A 17865-nucleotide genomic window follows, 5' to 3' on the forward strand; every position below is an offset into this window, starting at 1 on the left:
GGAGATTGCAGGGGCTCTGACACAAATTTTCAGAACCTCTCTGGCCACAGGGGATGTACCAGAGGACTGGAGAACAGCTAATGTAGTACCATTATTCAAGAAGGGTAGCAGGGGTAAACCAGGGAATTACAGGCCAGTGAGCCTAACATCTGTGGTAGGGAAATTATTGGAAAAAATTCTGAGGGACAAAATTAGTCTCCACTTGGAGAGGCAAGGATTAATCGGGGATAGTCAGCATGGCTTTGTCAAGGGTAAATCATGTCTGACAAATCTGATTGAATTTTTCGAGGGGGTGACTAGGGGGGTGGATGAGGGAAATGCTGTGGATGTGGTTTACATGGACTTCAGTAAAGCTTTTGACAAAGTCCCACATAGGAGACTGGTCAAGAAGGTAAGAGCCCATGGGATCCAGGGTGCCTTGGCGCGTTGGATCCTAAACTGGCTGAGTGGCAGGAGGCAGAGGGTGATGGTCGAAGGTTGCTTTCGTGACTGGAAGCCTGTGTCCAGTGGGGTACCTCAGGGATCGGTGCTGGGTCCCTTGTTGTTTGTGATCTACATAAATGATTTGGATGAGAATGTAAAAGGTATGATCAGTAAGTTTGCAGATGACACGAAAATTGGTGGGGTGGTAAATTGCGAGGAGGAAAGCCTCAGGCTACAGGACGATATAAACGGGTTGGTCAGATGGGCGGAAAAGTGGCAAATGGAATTTAACCCTGAAAAGTGCGAGGTGATGCATTTTGGACTTACAAATAAGGCAAGGGAATACACAATGAGTGGTAGGATCGTAGGAAATACAGAGGGTCAGAGGGACCTTGGTGTACATGTACATAGATCCCTGAAGGCAGCAGGACAGGTAGATAAGGTGGTTAAAAAGGCATATGGGATACTTGCCTTCATTAGCCGAGACATAGAATATAAGAGCAGGGAGGTTATGATGGAGCTGTACAAAACGCTAGTTAGGCCACAGCTGGAATACTGTGTGCAGTTCTGGTCGCCACACTATAGGAAGGATGTGATTGCTTTGGAGAGGGTGCAGAGGAGATTCACCAGGATGTTACCTGGGCTGGAGCGCTTCAGCTATGAAGAGAGACTGGACAGGCTGGGGTTGTTTTCCTTGGAGCAAAGAAGGCTGAGGGGGGACCTGATTGAGGTGTACAAAATGATGAGGGGCATAGATAGGGTAGACAAAGAGGAACTTTTCCCCTTAGTAGGGGGGTCAATAACAAGGGGGCATAGATTCAGGGTAAGGGGCAGGAGATTTAGAGGGGATTTGAGGAGGAACTTTTTCACCCAGAGGGTGGTTGGAATGTGGAACTCACTGCCTGAAAGGGTGGTAGAGGCAGGAACCCTCACAACATTCAAGAAGCATTTGGATGAGCACTTGAAATGCCATTGCATACAAGGCTATGGACCAAATGCTGGAAAATGGGATTAGACTGGACAGGGATGGATGGGTGGCGCAGACACGATGGGCCGAAGGGCCTCTTTCTGTGCTGTAAAACTCTATGACTCTATGACTCTAAGGTGGGTGACCAATGGCGAGAGAGTGGGTGGCGGGGCGCTGTGATGATGGACATGGTGAGTGACCAATGGCGAGAGAGTGGGTGGCGGGGCGCTGTGATGATGGACATGGTGGGTGACCAATGGCGAGAGAGTGGGTGGCGGGGCGCTGTGATGATGGACATGGTGAGTGACCAATGGCGAGAGAGTGGGTGGCGGGGCGCTGTGATGATGGACATGGTGGGTGACCAATGGCGAGAGAGTGGGTGGCGGGGCGCTGTGATGATGGACATGGTGAGTGACCAATGGCGAGAGAGTGGGTGGCGGGGCGCTGTGATGATGGACATGGTGGGTGACCAATGGCGAGAGAGTGGGTGGCGGGGCGCTGTGATGATGGACATGGTGAGTGACCAATGGCGAGAGAGTGGGTGGCGGGGCGCTGTGATGATGGACATGGTGGGTGACCAATGGCGAGAGAGTGGGTGGCGGGGCGCTGTGATGATGGACATGGTGAGTGACCAATGGCGAGAGAGTGGGTGGCGGGGCGCTGTGATGATGGACATGGTGAGTGACCAATGGCGAGAGAGTGGGTGGCGGGGCGCTGTGATGATGGACATGGTGAGTGACCAATGGCGAGAGAGTGGGTGGCGGGGCGCTGTGATGATGGACATGGTGAGTGACCAATGGCGAGAGAGTGGGTGGCGGGGCGCTGTGATGATGGACATGGTGGGTGACCAATGGCAAGAGAGTGGGTGGCGGGGCGCTGTGATGATGGACATGGTGAGTGACCAATGGCGAGAGAGTGGGTGGCGGAGCGCTGTGATGATGGACATGGTGGGTGACCAATGGCGAGAGAGTGGGTGGCGGGGCGCTGTGATGATGGACATGGTGGGTGACCAATGGCGGGACGGCGGGGTAATTGGCGGCAGGAGGTCATGTGACATAGCCACCAGGAATACGTCCAACCAGAGTTGACAACCCTGCGTCAGAAGCAGAGCGCGATTTACCCGTGACGCTTCACAGCAGGAAAAGAAACTTGGTCTGTGTTATTTTCATCTTTTTCAACCGAATGCTCTTTTTGAATCTGGCAGAGAATCAGGAGCAGCCTCGATGAGAAGCAGCCCAGGCTGGACCAGGCCCTGAGGAACGGGAAGGCTCTCCTGACCACTGTGAGCAGCCCTGAGCTAGAGGGCCAGCTCAGCACCCTGGAGGAAGAGTGGCTGTCCTTAAAGAACCGGCTCAACCATGAGCTACACCGACTGGAGATGCTGCTGGAACACTGGACAAGGTCCGTGACAAACCCTCCCAAACTGCTGCTGTAAAAAAAAAAAATGGCTATTAAGAGAGAAAGAGCTTGCACTTCTTCTTCTTCTTAGGCAGTCCCTCGGAACCGAGGATGACTTGCTTCCACATTAAAAATGAGTTCTCAGGTGACTGATGAATCCAATGCGGGGCCTACAGTCTCTGTCACAGGTGGGGCAGACGGTGGTTGAAGGGGCGGGTGGGTGGGGTGCTTGGGTTGACGTGCGCTCCTTGCGCTGCCTGCGCTTGGCTTCCGCTTGCTCCCGGCGAAGAGACTCGAGGTGTTCGGCGCCTTCCCGGATGCTTCTCCTCCACTTTGTGCGGTCTTGGGCCAGGGATTCCCAGGTGTCGGTGGGGATGTTGCACTTTTTCAAGGAGGCTTCGAGGGTGTCCTTGAAGCGTTTCCTCTGCCCACCTGGGGCTCTCTTGCCGTGTCAGAGCTCCGAGTAGAGTGCTTGCTTTGGGAGTCTCGTATCGGGCATGGGGACGATGTGACCCGTCCATCGGAGCTGATCGAGCGTGGTCAAAGCTTCGATGCTGGGGATGTTGGCCTGAGCGAGAACACTGACGGTGCGCCTATCCTGCCAATGGATTTGCAGGATCTTGCGGAGGCAGCGTTGGTGGTACCTCTCCAGTGCTTTGAGGTGCCTGCTGTACATGGTCCATGTCTCTGAGGCATACAGCAAGGCGGGTATCACTGCTGCTCTGTAGACCATGAGCTTAGTGCCGGGTTTGATGTCCTGGTCTTCAAACACACTCTTCCTCAGGCGACCGAAGGCTGCACTGGCACACTGAAGGCAGTGTTGAACTTCGTCGTCAACGTCTGCCCTTCTTGACAGTAGGCTCCCTGAGGTATGGAAAGTGGTCCACGTTGTCCAAGGCCTTGTGGTGGATTTTGATAATGGGGGGGCAGTACTGTGTGGCGGGGGCAGGTTGGTAGAGGACCTTTGTCTTACGGATGTTTAGTTTAAGGCCCATGCTCTCGTACGCTTCGGTGAAGGTATTGACGATGGTTTGGAGTTCGACCTCAGAGTGTGCGCAGTTGCAAGTATTATCTGCATACTGTAATTCGACGACAGAGGATGGGACGACCTTTGATCTGGACTGGAGGCGACGGCGGTTGAACAGTTTCCCGTTTGTTCTTCAGTAAGCTCCCCACTGGAGTGGAGCTAATCTAAGGGTGAGATGGAGCATTGCCGCAAGGAAGATCGAGAACAGCGTTGGTGCGATGACACAGCCTTGCTTGACCCCGGTCTGTACGTGAATTGGGTCTGTGGTGGATCCGTTGATCAGGATCACGGCTTGCATGTCGTCGTGAAGCAGGCGGAGGATGGTGACAAACTTGCATTTCTATAGCGCCTTTCACAACCTCAGGACGTCCCGGATCATCTGTTTTGGTGATGTTGGTCGAGGGATAAATATTCGCCCAAGACCCTTGGGAGAACGCCCTTACTCTACTTTGAATAGTTGCCGTAGGATATTTTATGTCCACTTGAGAGCACAGACAGAGGCCTCAGTTTAACGTCTCATCCGAAAGACGGCACCTCCGACAGTGCGGCGCTCCCTCAGTACTGCTCCTCCGACAGTGTGGCGCTCCCTCAGTACTGTCCCTCCGACAGTGCGGCACTCCCTCAGTACTGTCCCTCCGACAGTGCGACGCTCCCTCAGTACTGTCCCTCCGACAGTGCGGCGCTCCCTCAGTACTGCCCCTCCGACAGTGCGGCGCTCCCTCAGTACTGCCCCTCCGACAGTGCGGCGCTCCCTCAGTACTGCCCCTCTGACAGTGCGGCGCTCCCTCAGTACTGCCCCTCCGACAGTGCAGCTCTCCCTCAGTACTGCCCCTCCGACAGTGCGGCGCTCCCTCAGTACTGCCCCTCCGACAGTGCGGTGCTCCCTCAGTACTGACCCTCCGACAGTGCAGCACTCCCTCAGTACAGCCCCTCCGACAGTGCAGCGCTCCCTCAGCACTGCCCCTCCGACAGTGCAGCGCTCCCTCAGCACTGCCCCTCTGACTGTGCATCGCTCCCTCGGTACTGCCCCTCTGACTGTGCATCGCTCCCTCGGTACTGCCCCTCCAACAGTGCGGCACTCCCTCAGTACTGCCCCCTCTGACAGTGCAGCGCTCCCTCAGTACTGCCCCTCCGACAGTGCAGCGCTCCCTCAGTACTGCCCCTCCGACAGTGCGGCACTCCCTCAGTACTGCCCCTCCGACAGTGCAGCACTCCCTCAGTACAGCCCCTCCGACAGTGCAGCGCTCCCTCAGCACTGCCCCTCCGACAGTGCAGCGCTCCCTCAGCACTGCCCCTCTGACTGTGCATCGCTCCCTCGGTACTGCCCCTCTGACTGTGCATCGCTCCCTCGGTACTGCCCCTCTGACTGTGCATCGCTCCCTCGGTACTGCCCCTCCAACAGTGCGGCACTCCCTCAGTACTGCCCCCTCTGACAGTGCAGCGCTCCCTCAGTACTGCCCCACTGACAGTACTGCCCCCTCTGACAGTGCAGCGCTCCCTCAGTACTGCCCCTCCGACAGTGCAGCGCTCCCTCAGTACTGCCCCTCCGACAGTGCGGCACTCCCTCAGTACTGCCCCTCCGACAGTGCGGCGCTCCCTCAGTACTGCCCCTCCGACAGTGCAGCGCTCCCAGATTCCAGTCTCCACTCGCCCGGCCTGGAGCTGGGTACCCCTGAACCAAAGGCTCCTTCCCATGAGCACAATTGAGAGATAAGAAAGGTTGGGTCAAAGACAGAGGGAGATTGCAAACTGACTGAATGTCTGCCCTGCTTTATCACTTTTATCCAGGCTCTTTTCTCTCCACTTCAGTTCACGAACTCCTCCATGCTGTGCGCCTTTGGGGAAAAATAACTTTAAGGTACAAACGTGAGACACACCGAGGTGATTTAATCCCACCTTCCTCCGACAGGCTCCGCATCACAGAATCATCATTGCCTGATCTTTAAAATGATGAAAGGTTTTGATAGAGTGGATACAGAGAGAGTGTTTCCACTTGTGGGGAAGAGCATAACTAGAGGCCATCAATATAAGATAGTCACCAAGAAATCCAATAGGGAATTCAGAAGAAACTTCTTTACCCAGAGAGTGGTGAGAATGTGGAACTCACTACCACAGGGAGTGGTTGAAGCAAATAGCGCAGATACATTTAAGGGGAGGCTAGACAAGCACATGAGGGAGAAGGGAATAGAGGGTTATGCTGATGGGGTGAGTTGAAGAAGGATGGAGGAGTGGAGCGTGGACTGGTTGGGCCGAATGGCCTGTTTCTGTGCCGTATATTCGATGTAATTCTATGAAATCTCGCCTCTTCTCTGCTCCGCTGTAGCCTTGTTTTTTCTAACTGTTCCCTCGTGATGTTTGTGTTGCAGGTTCCAGCGAGAGTCGCATGAGGTCGGTCAGTGGCTGGAGTCGGCCGGGAGCAGCTTGAGGTACTGGGAGCAGGAATCGGTCAGCTTGCTCCCGAACCCAGAGACCAGCGGCAAACAGCTCAGCCTCTTCCTCGTAAGCACCAGCCTCCCGGCGCGGCCATCCACTTTGTTCCAATCCTGTTGCACGCTCCGGCGAGGAGCGAGCCTGTGGCATTCCCATCTCCGAGTCAGACGGTGCAGGGTTCGATTCCCGATCTGGACCGTCCCGTCTCCGAGACAGATGGTGCAGGGTTCGATTCCCGATCCGGACTGTCCCGTCTCCGAGTCAGACGGTGCAGGGTTCGATCCCCGATCCGGACCATCCCATCAGACGGTGCAGGGTTCGATTCCCGATCCGGACCATCCCATCGGATGGTGCAGGGTTCGATTCCCGATCCGGACCATCCCATCGGATGGTGCAGGGTTCGATTCCCGATCCGGACCATCCCGTCGGATGGTGCAGGGTTCGATTCCCGATCCAGACCGTCCCGCTCCGATCCCCGATCTTGACCGTCCCATTTCCGAGTCAGGTGGTGCAGGGTTTGAACCCAGCGGGATCCTTGAGCCCATAAACCTCCCCCCGCTCCCCCCTCCCCCGCCGTTTAGGACTGACCCCGCTATGGGCTGGGAGAAAGATGGTCATGGCCCGTGGAAGGAGTGTTCATGTCCCGGCCTGTCAGACTGTTAATCAGTCTGCCAATCCTTCCGCTGCTTCACACTGTTCCCCAACGGGCAGAGTGCGATGATACGAAAGCCAACGGTGTGGAAGCTGCTGGCGCTGGTTGGGCCTGACGCAAGTTGGCGAAGCTCCCAAAGCCCAAGCTCCACCCGTTTGTACCTGACTGTAGAAACATAGAACAGAGAAACATAGAAAACTAGGAGCAGGAGTCGGCCATTCGGCCCTTCGAGCCTGCTCCGCCATTCAATGTGATCATGGCTGATCCTCTATCTCAATACCATATTCCCGCTCTCTTCCCCATACCCCTTGATGCCTTTTGTGTCTAGAAATCTATCTCCTCCTTAAATACACTGTGACTTGGCCTCCACAGCCTTCTGTGGTAGAGAATTCCACAGGTTCACCATCCTCTGAGTGAAGAAGTTTCTCCTCATCTCAGTCCTAAATGTCCTACCCCGTATCCTGAGACTGTGGCCCCTCGTTCTAGACCCCCCCCCCCCCCCCCCCCAGCCAGGGGAAACATCCTCCCTGCATCCAGCCTGTCTAGCCCTGTCAGAATTTTATACATTGCAATGAGATCCCCTCTCATTCTTCTAAACTCTAGTGAATACAGGCCTAGTCGACCCAATCTCTCCTCATAGGACAGTCCTGCCATCCCAGGAATCAGTCTTGTGAACCTTCGCTGCACTCCCTCAATGGTAAGTATATCCTTTCTTAGGTAAGGAGACCAAAACTGCACACAGTACTCCAGGTGTGGTCTCACCAAGGCCCTGTATAACTGTAGTAAGACATCCTTGCTCCTGTACTCAAATCCTCTTGCAACGAAGGCCAACATACTATTTGGTTTCCTAGCTGCTTGCTGCACCTGCATGTTTGCTTTCAGTGACTGGTGTACAAGGACACCCAGGTCCCTCTGTACATCAACATTTCCAAATCTATCAACATTTAAGTAATACTCTACCTTTCTGTTTTTCCTACCAAAGTGGAAAATTTCACATTTATCCACGTTTTACTGCATCTGCCATGTATTTGTCCACTCACTCACAACTCACAATCCCACCTAGTTTTGTGTCGTCAGCAAACTTGGAAATATTACATTTGGTTCCCTCATCCAAATCATTGATATATATTGTGAATAGCTGGGGCCCAAGCACTGATCCCTGCGGTACCCCACTAGTCACCGCCTGCCACCCCGAAAAAGACCCATTTATTCCTACTCTCCGTTTCCTGTCTGTTAACCAATTTTCAATCCATGCCAGTATATTACCCCCAATCCCATGTGCTTTAATTTTGCACACTAACCTCTTATGTGGGACTTTATCAAAGGCCTTCTGAAAATCCAAATACACCACATCCACTGGTTCTCCCTTATCTATTCTACCAGTTACATCCTCAAAAAACTCCAGTAGGTTTGTCAAACACGATTTCCCTTTCATAAACCCATGTTGACTTTGTCTAATCCCATTGATATTTTCTAAGTGTCCTGTTATTATATCTTTATAATAATAGACGCTAGCATTTTCCCTACTACTGATGTTAGGCTAACCGGCCTGTAGTTCCCTGTTTTCTCTCTCCCTCCTTTTTTAAATAGTGGGGTTACATTTGCCACCCTCCAATCTGCAGGAACTGTTCCATAATCTATAGAATTTTGGACTATGACTGGTGCAGGACCCTGCTTCGGTGTTGCCTGTTTCAGGGTGGCAAGCTGCTTGCCCGTTGACCGAGGCCCGGCCGTCAGTGACCCCTCACCCCACCCTCGATTTCCATCCCCCGGGGAATGCGTTTTTTCAGACGTGAAACGTCCGACCGCGAGCTGAGCGTCTCCCTCAGCCTCTTGCCGTCCAAAGCCTCGTTCTTATACTGGACGGGTGTGGGGACGCCCCCCCCCACACGCCCATGGCCGCGCCGAACACCTCGGTTGGGACGGCAAAGGGGACTCGGTTTTATTCTTTATTTCTTTCGCCACCCGCAGGAGTTCTGGAAGGAAGTGGACGGCAGGTGCTCCTCCAAGACGTCGGTGATCAGCGCGGGGAGCCAGCTGCTGGGGCTGCAGCAGGCCGAGGGCGGTGCACTCCGTGCCCGCTTAAAGCAGCTCGAACAGGAGTGGGCACAGCTCGTTGCCCGGCTTCCCAGCATCCAGGAAAAGCTGCACCAGGTCAGCAGAACGCTGCGGGTCCGGGGAGCGCAGCCCACTGGTGCTGGCGGTCCGCAACTCGCCCACTCTCAACTGTGCGCATTGGGTTAAAGGTTGCTCATTTGTGGGTTCGAAACCCCCACTCCAAAGAACGGGGGGCGGCGCGGGGGGGGTGGTGCGGGGGGCGGCACGGGGGGGGGGTGGCGCGGGGGGTTTGGAAGGGGGGGGCGGCACGGGGGGTGGCGCGGGGGGTTTGGAAGGGGGGGGGCGGCACAGGGGGGGTGGCGCGGGGGGTTTGGAACGGGGGTTGGCGAAAGGGTTTGGAACGGGGCGGCGCGGGGGGTTTGGAACGGGGGCGGCAAAAGGGGGTTTGGAACGGGGCAGCGCGGGGGGTTTGGAACGGTGGCACGGGGGGGCGGCGCGGAGGGTTTGGAACAGGGTGGCACGGGGGCGGCGCGGGAGGTTTGGAACAGGGTGGCACGGGGGGGCGGCGCGGGGGGTTTGGAACAGGGTGGCACGGGGGGGTTTGGAACGGGGGGCGGCGCGGAGGGTTTGGAACAGGGTGGCACGGGGGCGGCGCGGGAGGTTTGGAACAGGGTGGCACGGGGGCAGCACGGGGGGTTTGGAACAGGGTGGCACGGGGGCGGCGCGGGGGGTTTGGAACAGGGTGGCACGGGGGGTTTGGAACGGGGGGGGCGGCGCGGGGGGTTTGGAATAGGGTGGCATGGGGGGTTTGGAACGGGGGGGCGGCACGGGGGGGTTTGGAACGGGGGCGGCGCGGAGATGGGTACGGGGGGGGCGGGGAGGGGGCGTGTGAGTTTGGAACAGGGACAGTGTTTGACTCCCTGCCCGTGCTGTGTATAAAACTGCGTGTGACGGATCAAGCTCCTCTTTGCGCGATGAGCTTTTCACTCGGGTCCTTCCTTCAGCTTCAGATGGAGAGGTTGCCCTCGCGCCAGGCCATCACTGAGCTGAGTGCCTGGATTAGTGGTGTGGACACATCAATGTGGGAGGACGAGGCAGTGACACTGGCTCTGGGCAGCCGTGCCGGAGTGAAGCTGATGCTGCAGAAGTACAAGGTAAAGTCCCAGATAATGGCTGCACTTAACCCACACTCAGTTATTCAGCAAAACAAGCTGAACTTATTGTTCAACATGGCAAAATATGCCCGGGCTGAGTGGGCGAGCAGGTGTGGGAGTCACCTCGGGCAGCTGCTGCAGACAGTGCTGACGGGCCGAGTTCCGAGAGTGGGGGGGGGCCCAGGTTCCGAGAGTGGGGTGGGGGCGAGGCCGGAGGGTGGGGTGGGGGCGAGGCCGGGGGGGGGCGGGGTGGGGGCGAGGCAGGAGGGTGGGGTGGGGGCGAGGCAGGAGGGTGGGGTGGGGGCGAGGCAGGAGGGTGGGGTGGGGGCGAGGCAGGAGGGTGGGGTGGGGGCGAGGCAGGAGGGTGGGGTGGGGGCGAGGCAGGAGGGTGGGGTGGGGGCGAGGCAGGAGGGTGGGGTGGGGGCGAGGCAGGAGGGTGGGGTGGGGGCGAGGCAGGAGGGTGGGGTGGGGGCGAGGCCGGAGGGTGGGGTGGGGGCGAGGCAGGAGGGTGGGGTGGGGGCGAGGCAGGAGGGTGGGGTGGGGGCGAGGCAGGAGGGTGGGGTGGGGGCGAGGCAGGAGGGTGGGGTGGGGGCGAGGCAGGAGGGTGGGGTGGGGGCGAGGCAGGAGGGTGGGGTGGGGGCGAGGCAGGAGGGTGGGGTGGGGGCGAGGCCGGAGGGTGGGGTGGGGGCGAGGCCGGAGGGTGGGCTGGGGGCGAGGCCGGAGGGTGGGCTGGGGGCGAGGCCGGAGGGTGGGGTGGGGGCGAGGCCGGAGGGTGGGGTGGGGGCGAGGCCGGAGGGTGGGGTGGGGGCGAGGCCGGAGGGTGGGGTGGGGGCGAGGCCGGAGGGTGGGGTGGGGGCGAGGCCGGAGGGTGGGGTGGGGGCGAGGCCGGAGGGTGGGGTGGGGGCGAGGCCGGAGGGTGGGATGGGGGCGAGGCCGGGGGGGGGGGGTGGGGTGGGGGCGAGGCCGGGGGGGGGGGCGGGGTGGGGGCGAGGCCGGAGGGTGGGGGCGAGGCCGGGGGTGGCGGGGTGGGGGTGAGGCAGGAGGGGGTGGGGTGGGGGCGAGGCCAGAGGGTGAGGTGGGGGCGAGGCCGGGTTGGGGTGGCGGCGAGGCCGGAGGGTGGGGGTGGGGGCGAGGCCGGAGGGTGGGGTGGGGGCGAGGCCGGAGGGGGCGGGGTGGGGGGCGAGGTCGGGGGGTGGGGTGGGGGCGAGGCCGGAGGGTGGGGGCGAGGCCGGGGGGGGGCGGGGTGGGGGCGAGGCCGGGTTGGGGTGGGGGGCGAGGCCGGGTTGGGGTGGGGGCGAGGTCGGGGTGTGGTGGGGCGAGGCCGGAGGGTGGGGTTTCGAAGGTGGGAACAAGGAGCTGGTTCTTCCTTCGATTGATTTCTCTGGACTCCTTCTGAAGGATTACAAGATGGAGATGAGCTGCAGGCAGCTGACGGTGGATTGTGTGAACCAGTCGGTGCTTCAGATCAGCAGCCAGGATGTGGAGAGCGATCGCTACGAGAAGACGGACTTTGCCGAAAGTCTGGGTGCCCTGAACTTTCAGTGGGAGAGGCTGACCCGAGATGTGAACAGGAAGGTGAGTGTCGTCACTCCAGACTCGGGGGCGGGGAGACCCTCCACAACGCACTCCAGGATAATGGTGGCGTTGGGTGAGGGCTGGATATTGCAGTGTGTTAGATACCAGCCTCCCACCTCTCCAACTACCAGGAGCAATGAGATACAGGTCTCCACTGTCTGGTGTAAAGGGGTCTGGGGCATTCTCAGTGAACTGGGTGGGACATCTAAAGGGTATGGGGAGTGAGTGGGATATTAAAGGGTGCGGGGAGTGAGCAGGAGAGTGGGATTAGACTGGGTGGGATATTAAAGGGTATGGGGAGTGAGCTGGAGAGTGGGATTCGACAGGGTGGGATATTAAAGGGTATGGGGAGTGAGCAGGAGAGTGGGATTAGACTGGGTGGGATATTAAAGGGTATGGGGAGTGAGCTGGAGAGTGGGATTAGACTGGGTGGGATATTAAAGGGTATGGGGAGTGAGCAGGAGAGTGGGATTAGACTGGGTGGGATAGTAAAGGGTTCGGGGAGTGAGCAGGAGAGTGGGATTAGACTGGGTGGGATATTAAAGGGTATGGGGAGTGAGCAGGAGAGTAGGATTAGACTGGGTGGGATATTAAAGGGTATGGGGAGTGAGCTGGAGAGTGGGATTAGACTGGGTGGGATATTAAAGGGTATGGGGAGTGAGCTGGAGAGTGGGATTAGACTGGGTGGGATATTAAAGGGTATGGGGAGTGAGCAGGAGAGTGGGATTAGACTGGGTGGGATAGTAAAGGGTTCGGGGAGTGAGCAGGAGAGTGGGATTAGACTGGGTGGGATATTAAAGGGTATGGGGAGTGAGCAGGAGAGTGGGATTAGACTGGGTGGGATATTAAAGGGTATGGGGAGTGAGCTGGAGAGTAGGATTAGACTGGGTGGGATATTAAAGGGTACGGGGAGTGAGCAGGGGATTACTGGGTAATTGATGGAGAGATACTTTGCAGAGGTGATGGGCGGAATGGCCGGTTTCTGCTGCATTGTTTTATGATCTTCACTCCGACCCGGTTTGTTTTTAATTCTCTGTCTCTCTCGCGCCGCAGATGCTGCACTTGGAGTCGCTGCTGGAATCGTGGACAGAATATGAGCGTAGAGTGCAGTCGCTGGGCAGCTGGTTCGAAGCACAGGGAGAGCCTCTAAGGAAGAATATGAAAGCTTGCAGCCACACCTCAGTATTAAGCGCACTGACAGACTGCCAGGTAACTTGGGTTGTAAGGAATCACACCCCAGTCCAACCTTTGATACCACTCTGGTCAGTGGCTCTCTGAACCATGCCCTCTTGTTCTTACATCCACCGTCCTACTCGTCCCCGCCGCCCCCCCCCCCCTCCCATCCTCAGTCTTCAAATCAAGATCCATTGCACTGTCTCCTACTCAAACATTCCCTGGGAGCTCTGAACTGAGGACCTTTCCCCTCCCTCAGTCTTCCCTTCTTCCAGAGACTTGAGCGCATAATCTTGGAGCGTCGCACTGTCGACGGGGTAGTACTGAGGGAGCGCTGCACTGTCGGAGGGGCAGTACTGAGGGAGCACTGCACTGTCGGAGGGGCAGTACTGAGGGAGTGCTGCACTGTCGGAGGGGCAGTACTGAGGGAGTGCTGCACTGTCGGCGGGGCAGTACTGAGGGAGCGCAGCACTGTCGGAGGGGCAGTACTGTGGGAGTGCTGCACTGTTGGAGGGGCAGTACTGAAGGAGTGCTGCACTGTCGGAGGGGCAGTACTGAGGGAGTGCCGCACTGTCGGAGAGGCAGTACTGAGGGAGCGCCGCACTGTCGGAGGGGCAGTACTGAGGGAGCGCTGCACTGTCGGAGGGGCAGTACTGAGGGAGCGGCGCACTGTCGGAGGGGCAGTACTGAGGGAGCGCCGCACTGTCGGAGGGGTAGTACTGAGGGAGTGCTGCACTGTCGGAGGGGCAGTACTGAGGGAGCGCCGCAGTTGGAGGGGCAGTACAGAGGGAGCGCTGCACTGTCGGAGGGGCCGTCTTTTGGATGAGACGTTAAACCAAAGCCCCCGTCTGCCCTCTTGGGTGGATAGAAATAATCCCATGGCAGTATTTCGAAGATCAGCAGGGTTGTTCTCCCTAGTGTCCTGGCCAATATTTATTCATCAACCTAAATCATTAAAACAAATTATCTGATCATTATTTCATTGCTGTTTGTGGGAGCTTGCTGTGTGCAAATTGGCTGCTTGCATTACAACACTTCAAAAATACTTAATTGTCAGTAAAGCGCTTTGGGACATCCTGTGATGGTGAAAGGTGCTATATAAATGCACGTTCTTTTTTCTTTTATGGCCCCTCGCATTGGTCTCCCCCAGAAATGGAAACATCTGCTCTACATCTATCCTATCAATCCATTTCATAATTTTAAAGGCCTCTATCCGGTCCCTCCAGACTGATTGTTCCTCTCGGTAGATGTTGGAGAAGGGGGCGTAAGACTGATGCCAGTGTAAAGCGTGCGATAGTGTGTGGCTGTGTTACTGAACTAGTAATCCAGAGAATGGGAGATCAAATCCCACCATGGCAGTTTGAAAAGCTGCGATCAGAAGTGACCTTGAAGCTGTCGGATTGTCATAAAACCCAACCGGTTCTCTAATGTCCTTTATGGAAGGAAACCTGCCGTCCTTACCCGGTGTAGTGGCGCTTCTTAGTTTCCAAACAGGCAGCCACTGAGCTGTGGGGCTTTTAACAACGAGTAGACGCGTGTCGAAATAAAACGTTCCCAAACGTAGCTTTGTCTTTTAAACTGTTTACTATAACACTTTACGAACAGAATTACAAAGCAAACACGTATAAACGAACACGGTCAAAAACTGTATTGCTCCAAACCTCACAACTTCTGCCTCCTTCAGCCACGTGGAGTTTAAACTGTAAAATGGCTGCATACCATGTGTGGCTTAGGGACTGTACCATTGTGGCAAGAATGAAGGGGGTGTCTCGGACTATACTACTGGAGCAAGAAAATAGGGGGTTTCTTAATACAATAAGTCAATCAGGTAAATTAACTGTATTATGCTATTTAACCAATATTTTAAAGTATTTTCTTAAGCTTTTATGGCTCTTACACCCGGTCTGGGCCTGTCTGTGACTCTAGTCCCGCACCAAGCTGGCTGATTCTTAATTCCCCTCTGACGTGGCCCAGCGCGACACTCGGTTTGTAGCAAACCCACCACCAGCGGATCGAGAAGGCGGCCCACCACCATCTTGTCAGGACAGCTAGGGCTTGTTGCCGTATTCCAATTTCTATCTAATTCTCTGTGAACGATCTGGCAGGGGGAGCGGGCGGTGAGGTGGGGTGAAATCTAAGCTCCCAGGTAAGGTCGTGGGGTCCAAGGCACCTGGGGGTTCAAGGTGTGGCTGGACACTGGGCTCGGAGGAGTAGATAGTCATCATGGAATGACCTCCACCAGTAGGAGGGCCCGACTGCTCAACTGTGCAGTGGCTAGAGAGTGTGGCGTTGATTTTAAGCGCCTTGGGACGTTTTACTACGTTAAAGGCGCAAAATGAATTCTAGTTGGGGGGCATCGTGAGCATGAGCCCCGAAGCGGGCGGTATCCCCGGGGCCTCGTTACCATGACACCCATTGGAATCCCGCCCAAGCCCGGCCCATCCACTACCCGACCAGCAGGTGAGAACAGGAGATCGCAGGCTGGAAGCCCCAGACGGGGAACCCGCCCGGGTTCAGCCAGGCTGCAGGAGTTTAAATCAAAATCTAATCGAGGGGTTCGGGCGGGTTTATATATAGAATAACAGATACCCGGGAGTGAGTTACAGGCTGGAATCTAATCGAGGGGTTCAGGGGGAGTTTATATATAGAATAACAGATACCCGGGAGTGAGTTACAGGCTGGAATCTAATTGAGGTGTTCGGGGGGTTTATATATAGAATAACAGATACCCGGGGGTGAGTTACAGGCTGGGATCTAATCGAGGGGTTCGGGGGAGTTTATATATAGAATAACAGATACCCGGGAGTGAGTTACAGGCTGGAATCTAATCGAGGGGTTCGGGGGTTTATATATAGAATAACAGATACCCGGGAGTGAGTTACAGGCTGGAATCTAATCGAGGGGTTCGGGGGGTTTATATATAGAATAACAGATACCCGGGAGTGAGTTACAGGCTGGAATCTAATTGAGGTGTTCGGGGGAGTTTATATATAGAATAACAGATACCCGGGAGTGAGTTACAGGCTGGAATCTAATCGAGGGGTTTGGGGGTTTATATATAGAATAACAGATACCCGGGAGTGAGTTACAGGCTGGAATCTAATCGAGGGGTTCGGGGGAGTTTATATATAGAATAACAGATACCCGGGAGTGAGTTACAGGCTGGAATCTAATCGAGGGGTTCGGGGGTTTATATATAGAATAACAGATACCCGGGAGTGAGTTACAGGCTGGAATCTAATCGAAGGGTTCAGGGGGTTTATATATAGAATAACAGATACCCGGGAGTGAGTTACAGGCTGGAATCTAATCGAGGGGTTCGGGGGAGTTTATATATAGAATAACAGATACCCGGGAGTGAGTTACAGGCTGGAATCTAATCGAGGGGTTCGGGGGTTTATATATAGAATAACAGATACCCGGGAGTGAGTTACAGGCTGGAATCTAATCGAGGGGTTCGGGGGGTTTATATATAGAATAACAGATACCCGGGAGTGAGTTACAGGCTGGAATCTAATCGAGGGGTTCAGGGGGTTTATCTATAGAATAACAGATACCCGGGAGTGAGTTACAGGCTGGAATCTAATCGAGGGGTTCGGGGGGTTTATATATAGAATAACTAGCTGAAGTGCCTGGCGTTGCCGAGGGTTTTTTGAGGGCATGTTGTTGTTGGAAGAGAGAGAGCGACTGGGGGGAAGAGAGAGAGCGAGAGACTGGGGGGAAGAGAAAGAGTGAGAGACTGGGGGGAAGAGAAAGAGTGAGAGACTGGGGGGAAGAGAGAGCGAGAGCCTGGGGGGAAGAGAGAGAGCGAGAGACTGGGGGGAAGAGCGAGAGCTAGAGATTGGGGGGAGAAGAGAGAGAGAGAGACTGGGGGGGAGAAGAGAGAGAGAGAGACTGGGGGAGAGAGAGAGAGACTGGGGGAGAGAGAGAGAGAGACGGCGGGGAGAGAGAGAGAGAGACGGGGAGAAGAGAGAGAGAGAGACAGAGAGAGACTGAGGGGAGAGGGAGACTGGGGGGAGAGAGAGAGGGGGGAGAGAGAGAGAGAGGGGGGAGAGAGACAGACAGACAGACTGAAGGACAGACAGAAGAACTCTTTTTTATATATATATATAGATAGATATATATATAGATTACCATAAATTATACATCTCTTTTGTCACATAACTGAAGAATTGTAAAGTGCAGTTAATAATACATTTTAATTTATATATAAATATTACCACAAATTATACATCTCTTTTTTCTATTGTTTTGCAGGAGTTTCCATTATCTTATGGGAAATTTGTGATTTGCCCATTGGCACTTCTGAGCAATTTCTGTCCGGGTCAGTCAATGCTCCCAGCAAACATTAATGTTGTCAGTGTCTCTCTCACCCTGTGCCACTTTCACTTAGTTGGTAGTACTCTTGCCATTTGAGTTAAGGGGGAGAAATTGGGTGAGTAGTGCCACCTATTAGTGCCTAAAGAGGGCAGTCAGTGGCTGTAGCGCCACTGGCCGCACCTCCCGCGATATTCAGCAGGGGCACTAATGGTGGCGTTAGCCTGTTGCGCTGCGCCACCACCGATGACATCATCGGTGTGCGCAGCGCCCCATTAGCGCCCCGATCGTGATATTTGGTAGCAAACGGCACTGTAGCGCCGTTCGCTACCCGCGCCCGGTTCACGGGGCCTTGCTGTGCCGGCAATGGCGCAAGTTAAGGTGGAGGTGCGGGGCGGCTGCCTTTTTCGGCGGCCGCCTGCCAGCATCTCCGCCCCCAGCCTCCTGACCCCCCCCCGACCCCGCGGCATTGCCGGCTGTTTCCCGAGAGCCCGGCACTTCTCCTCAGTGCCGGGCTCTTTTGCCGGCACTCGTGATCTGGGTTCGCGCTGTTGCAGGCCCCTCCCCCTTAACAATGGGAGGAAGGCCTGCAGTACCGCAGCATGCCGTGTCCTAGCGTGTGGCGCTGTGGCACGTTGCGCTGCGATATTCAGTTTCAGCGCCCTAAGAGGGACGCGGAGTGCCTCGAGCC

The 17865-nt window shown here is 56.1% G+C and overlaps 1 protein-coding gene across 1 annotated transcript in view; it reads left to right on the top strand.

The window, feature by feature from the left end:
- The window catches only part of LOC147109011 (uncharacterized), a 552618-nt gene that overhangs the window by 360127 nt on the left and 174626 nt on the right, over positions 1-17865 (top strand). The window contains exons 55-60 of the mRNA XM_086002569.1: positions 2595-2791; positions 6182-6314; positions 8869-9051; positions 9960-10109; positions 11508-11684; positions 12738-12893. Coding sequence (XP_085858695.1) covers positions 2595-2791; positions 6182-6314; positions 8869-9051; positions 9960-10109; positions 11508-11684; positions 12738-12893 — 996 coding nt within the window. The remainder of the gene's footprint in view (positions 1-2594; positions 2792-6181; positions 6315-8868; positions 9052-9959; positions 10110-11507; positions 11685-12737; positions 12894-17865) is intronic.

This window comes from Somniosus microcephalus, chromosome 12, assembly GCF_052327205.1.
Source record: "Somniosus microcephalus isolate GS21.2 chromosome 12, FLI_Smic_1.0, whole genome shotgun sequence".
Taxonomy (NCBI): domain Eukaryota; kingdom Metazoa; phylum Chordata; class Chondrichthyes; order Squaliformes; family Somniosidae; genus Somniosus; species Somniosus microcephalus.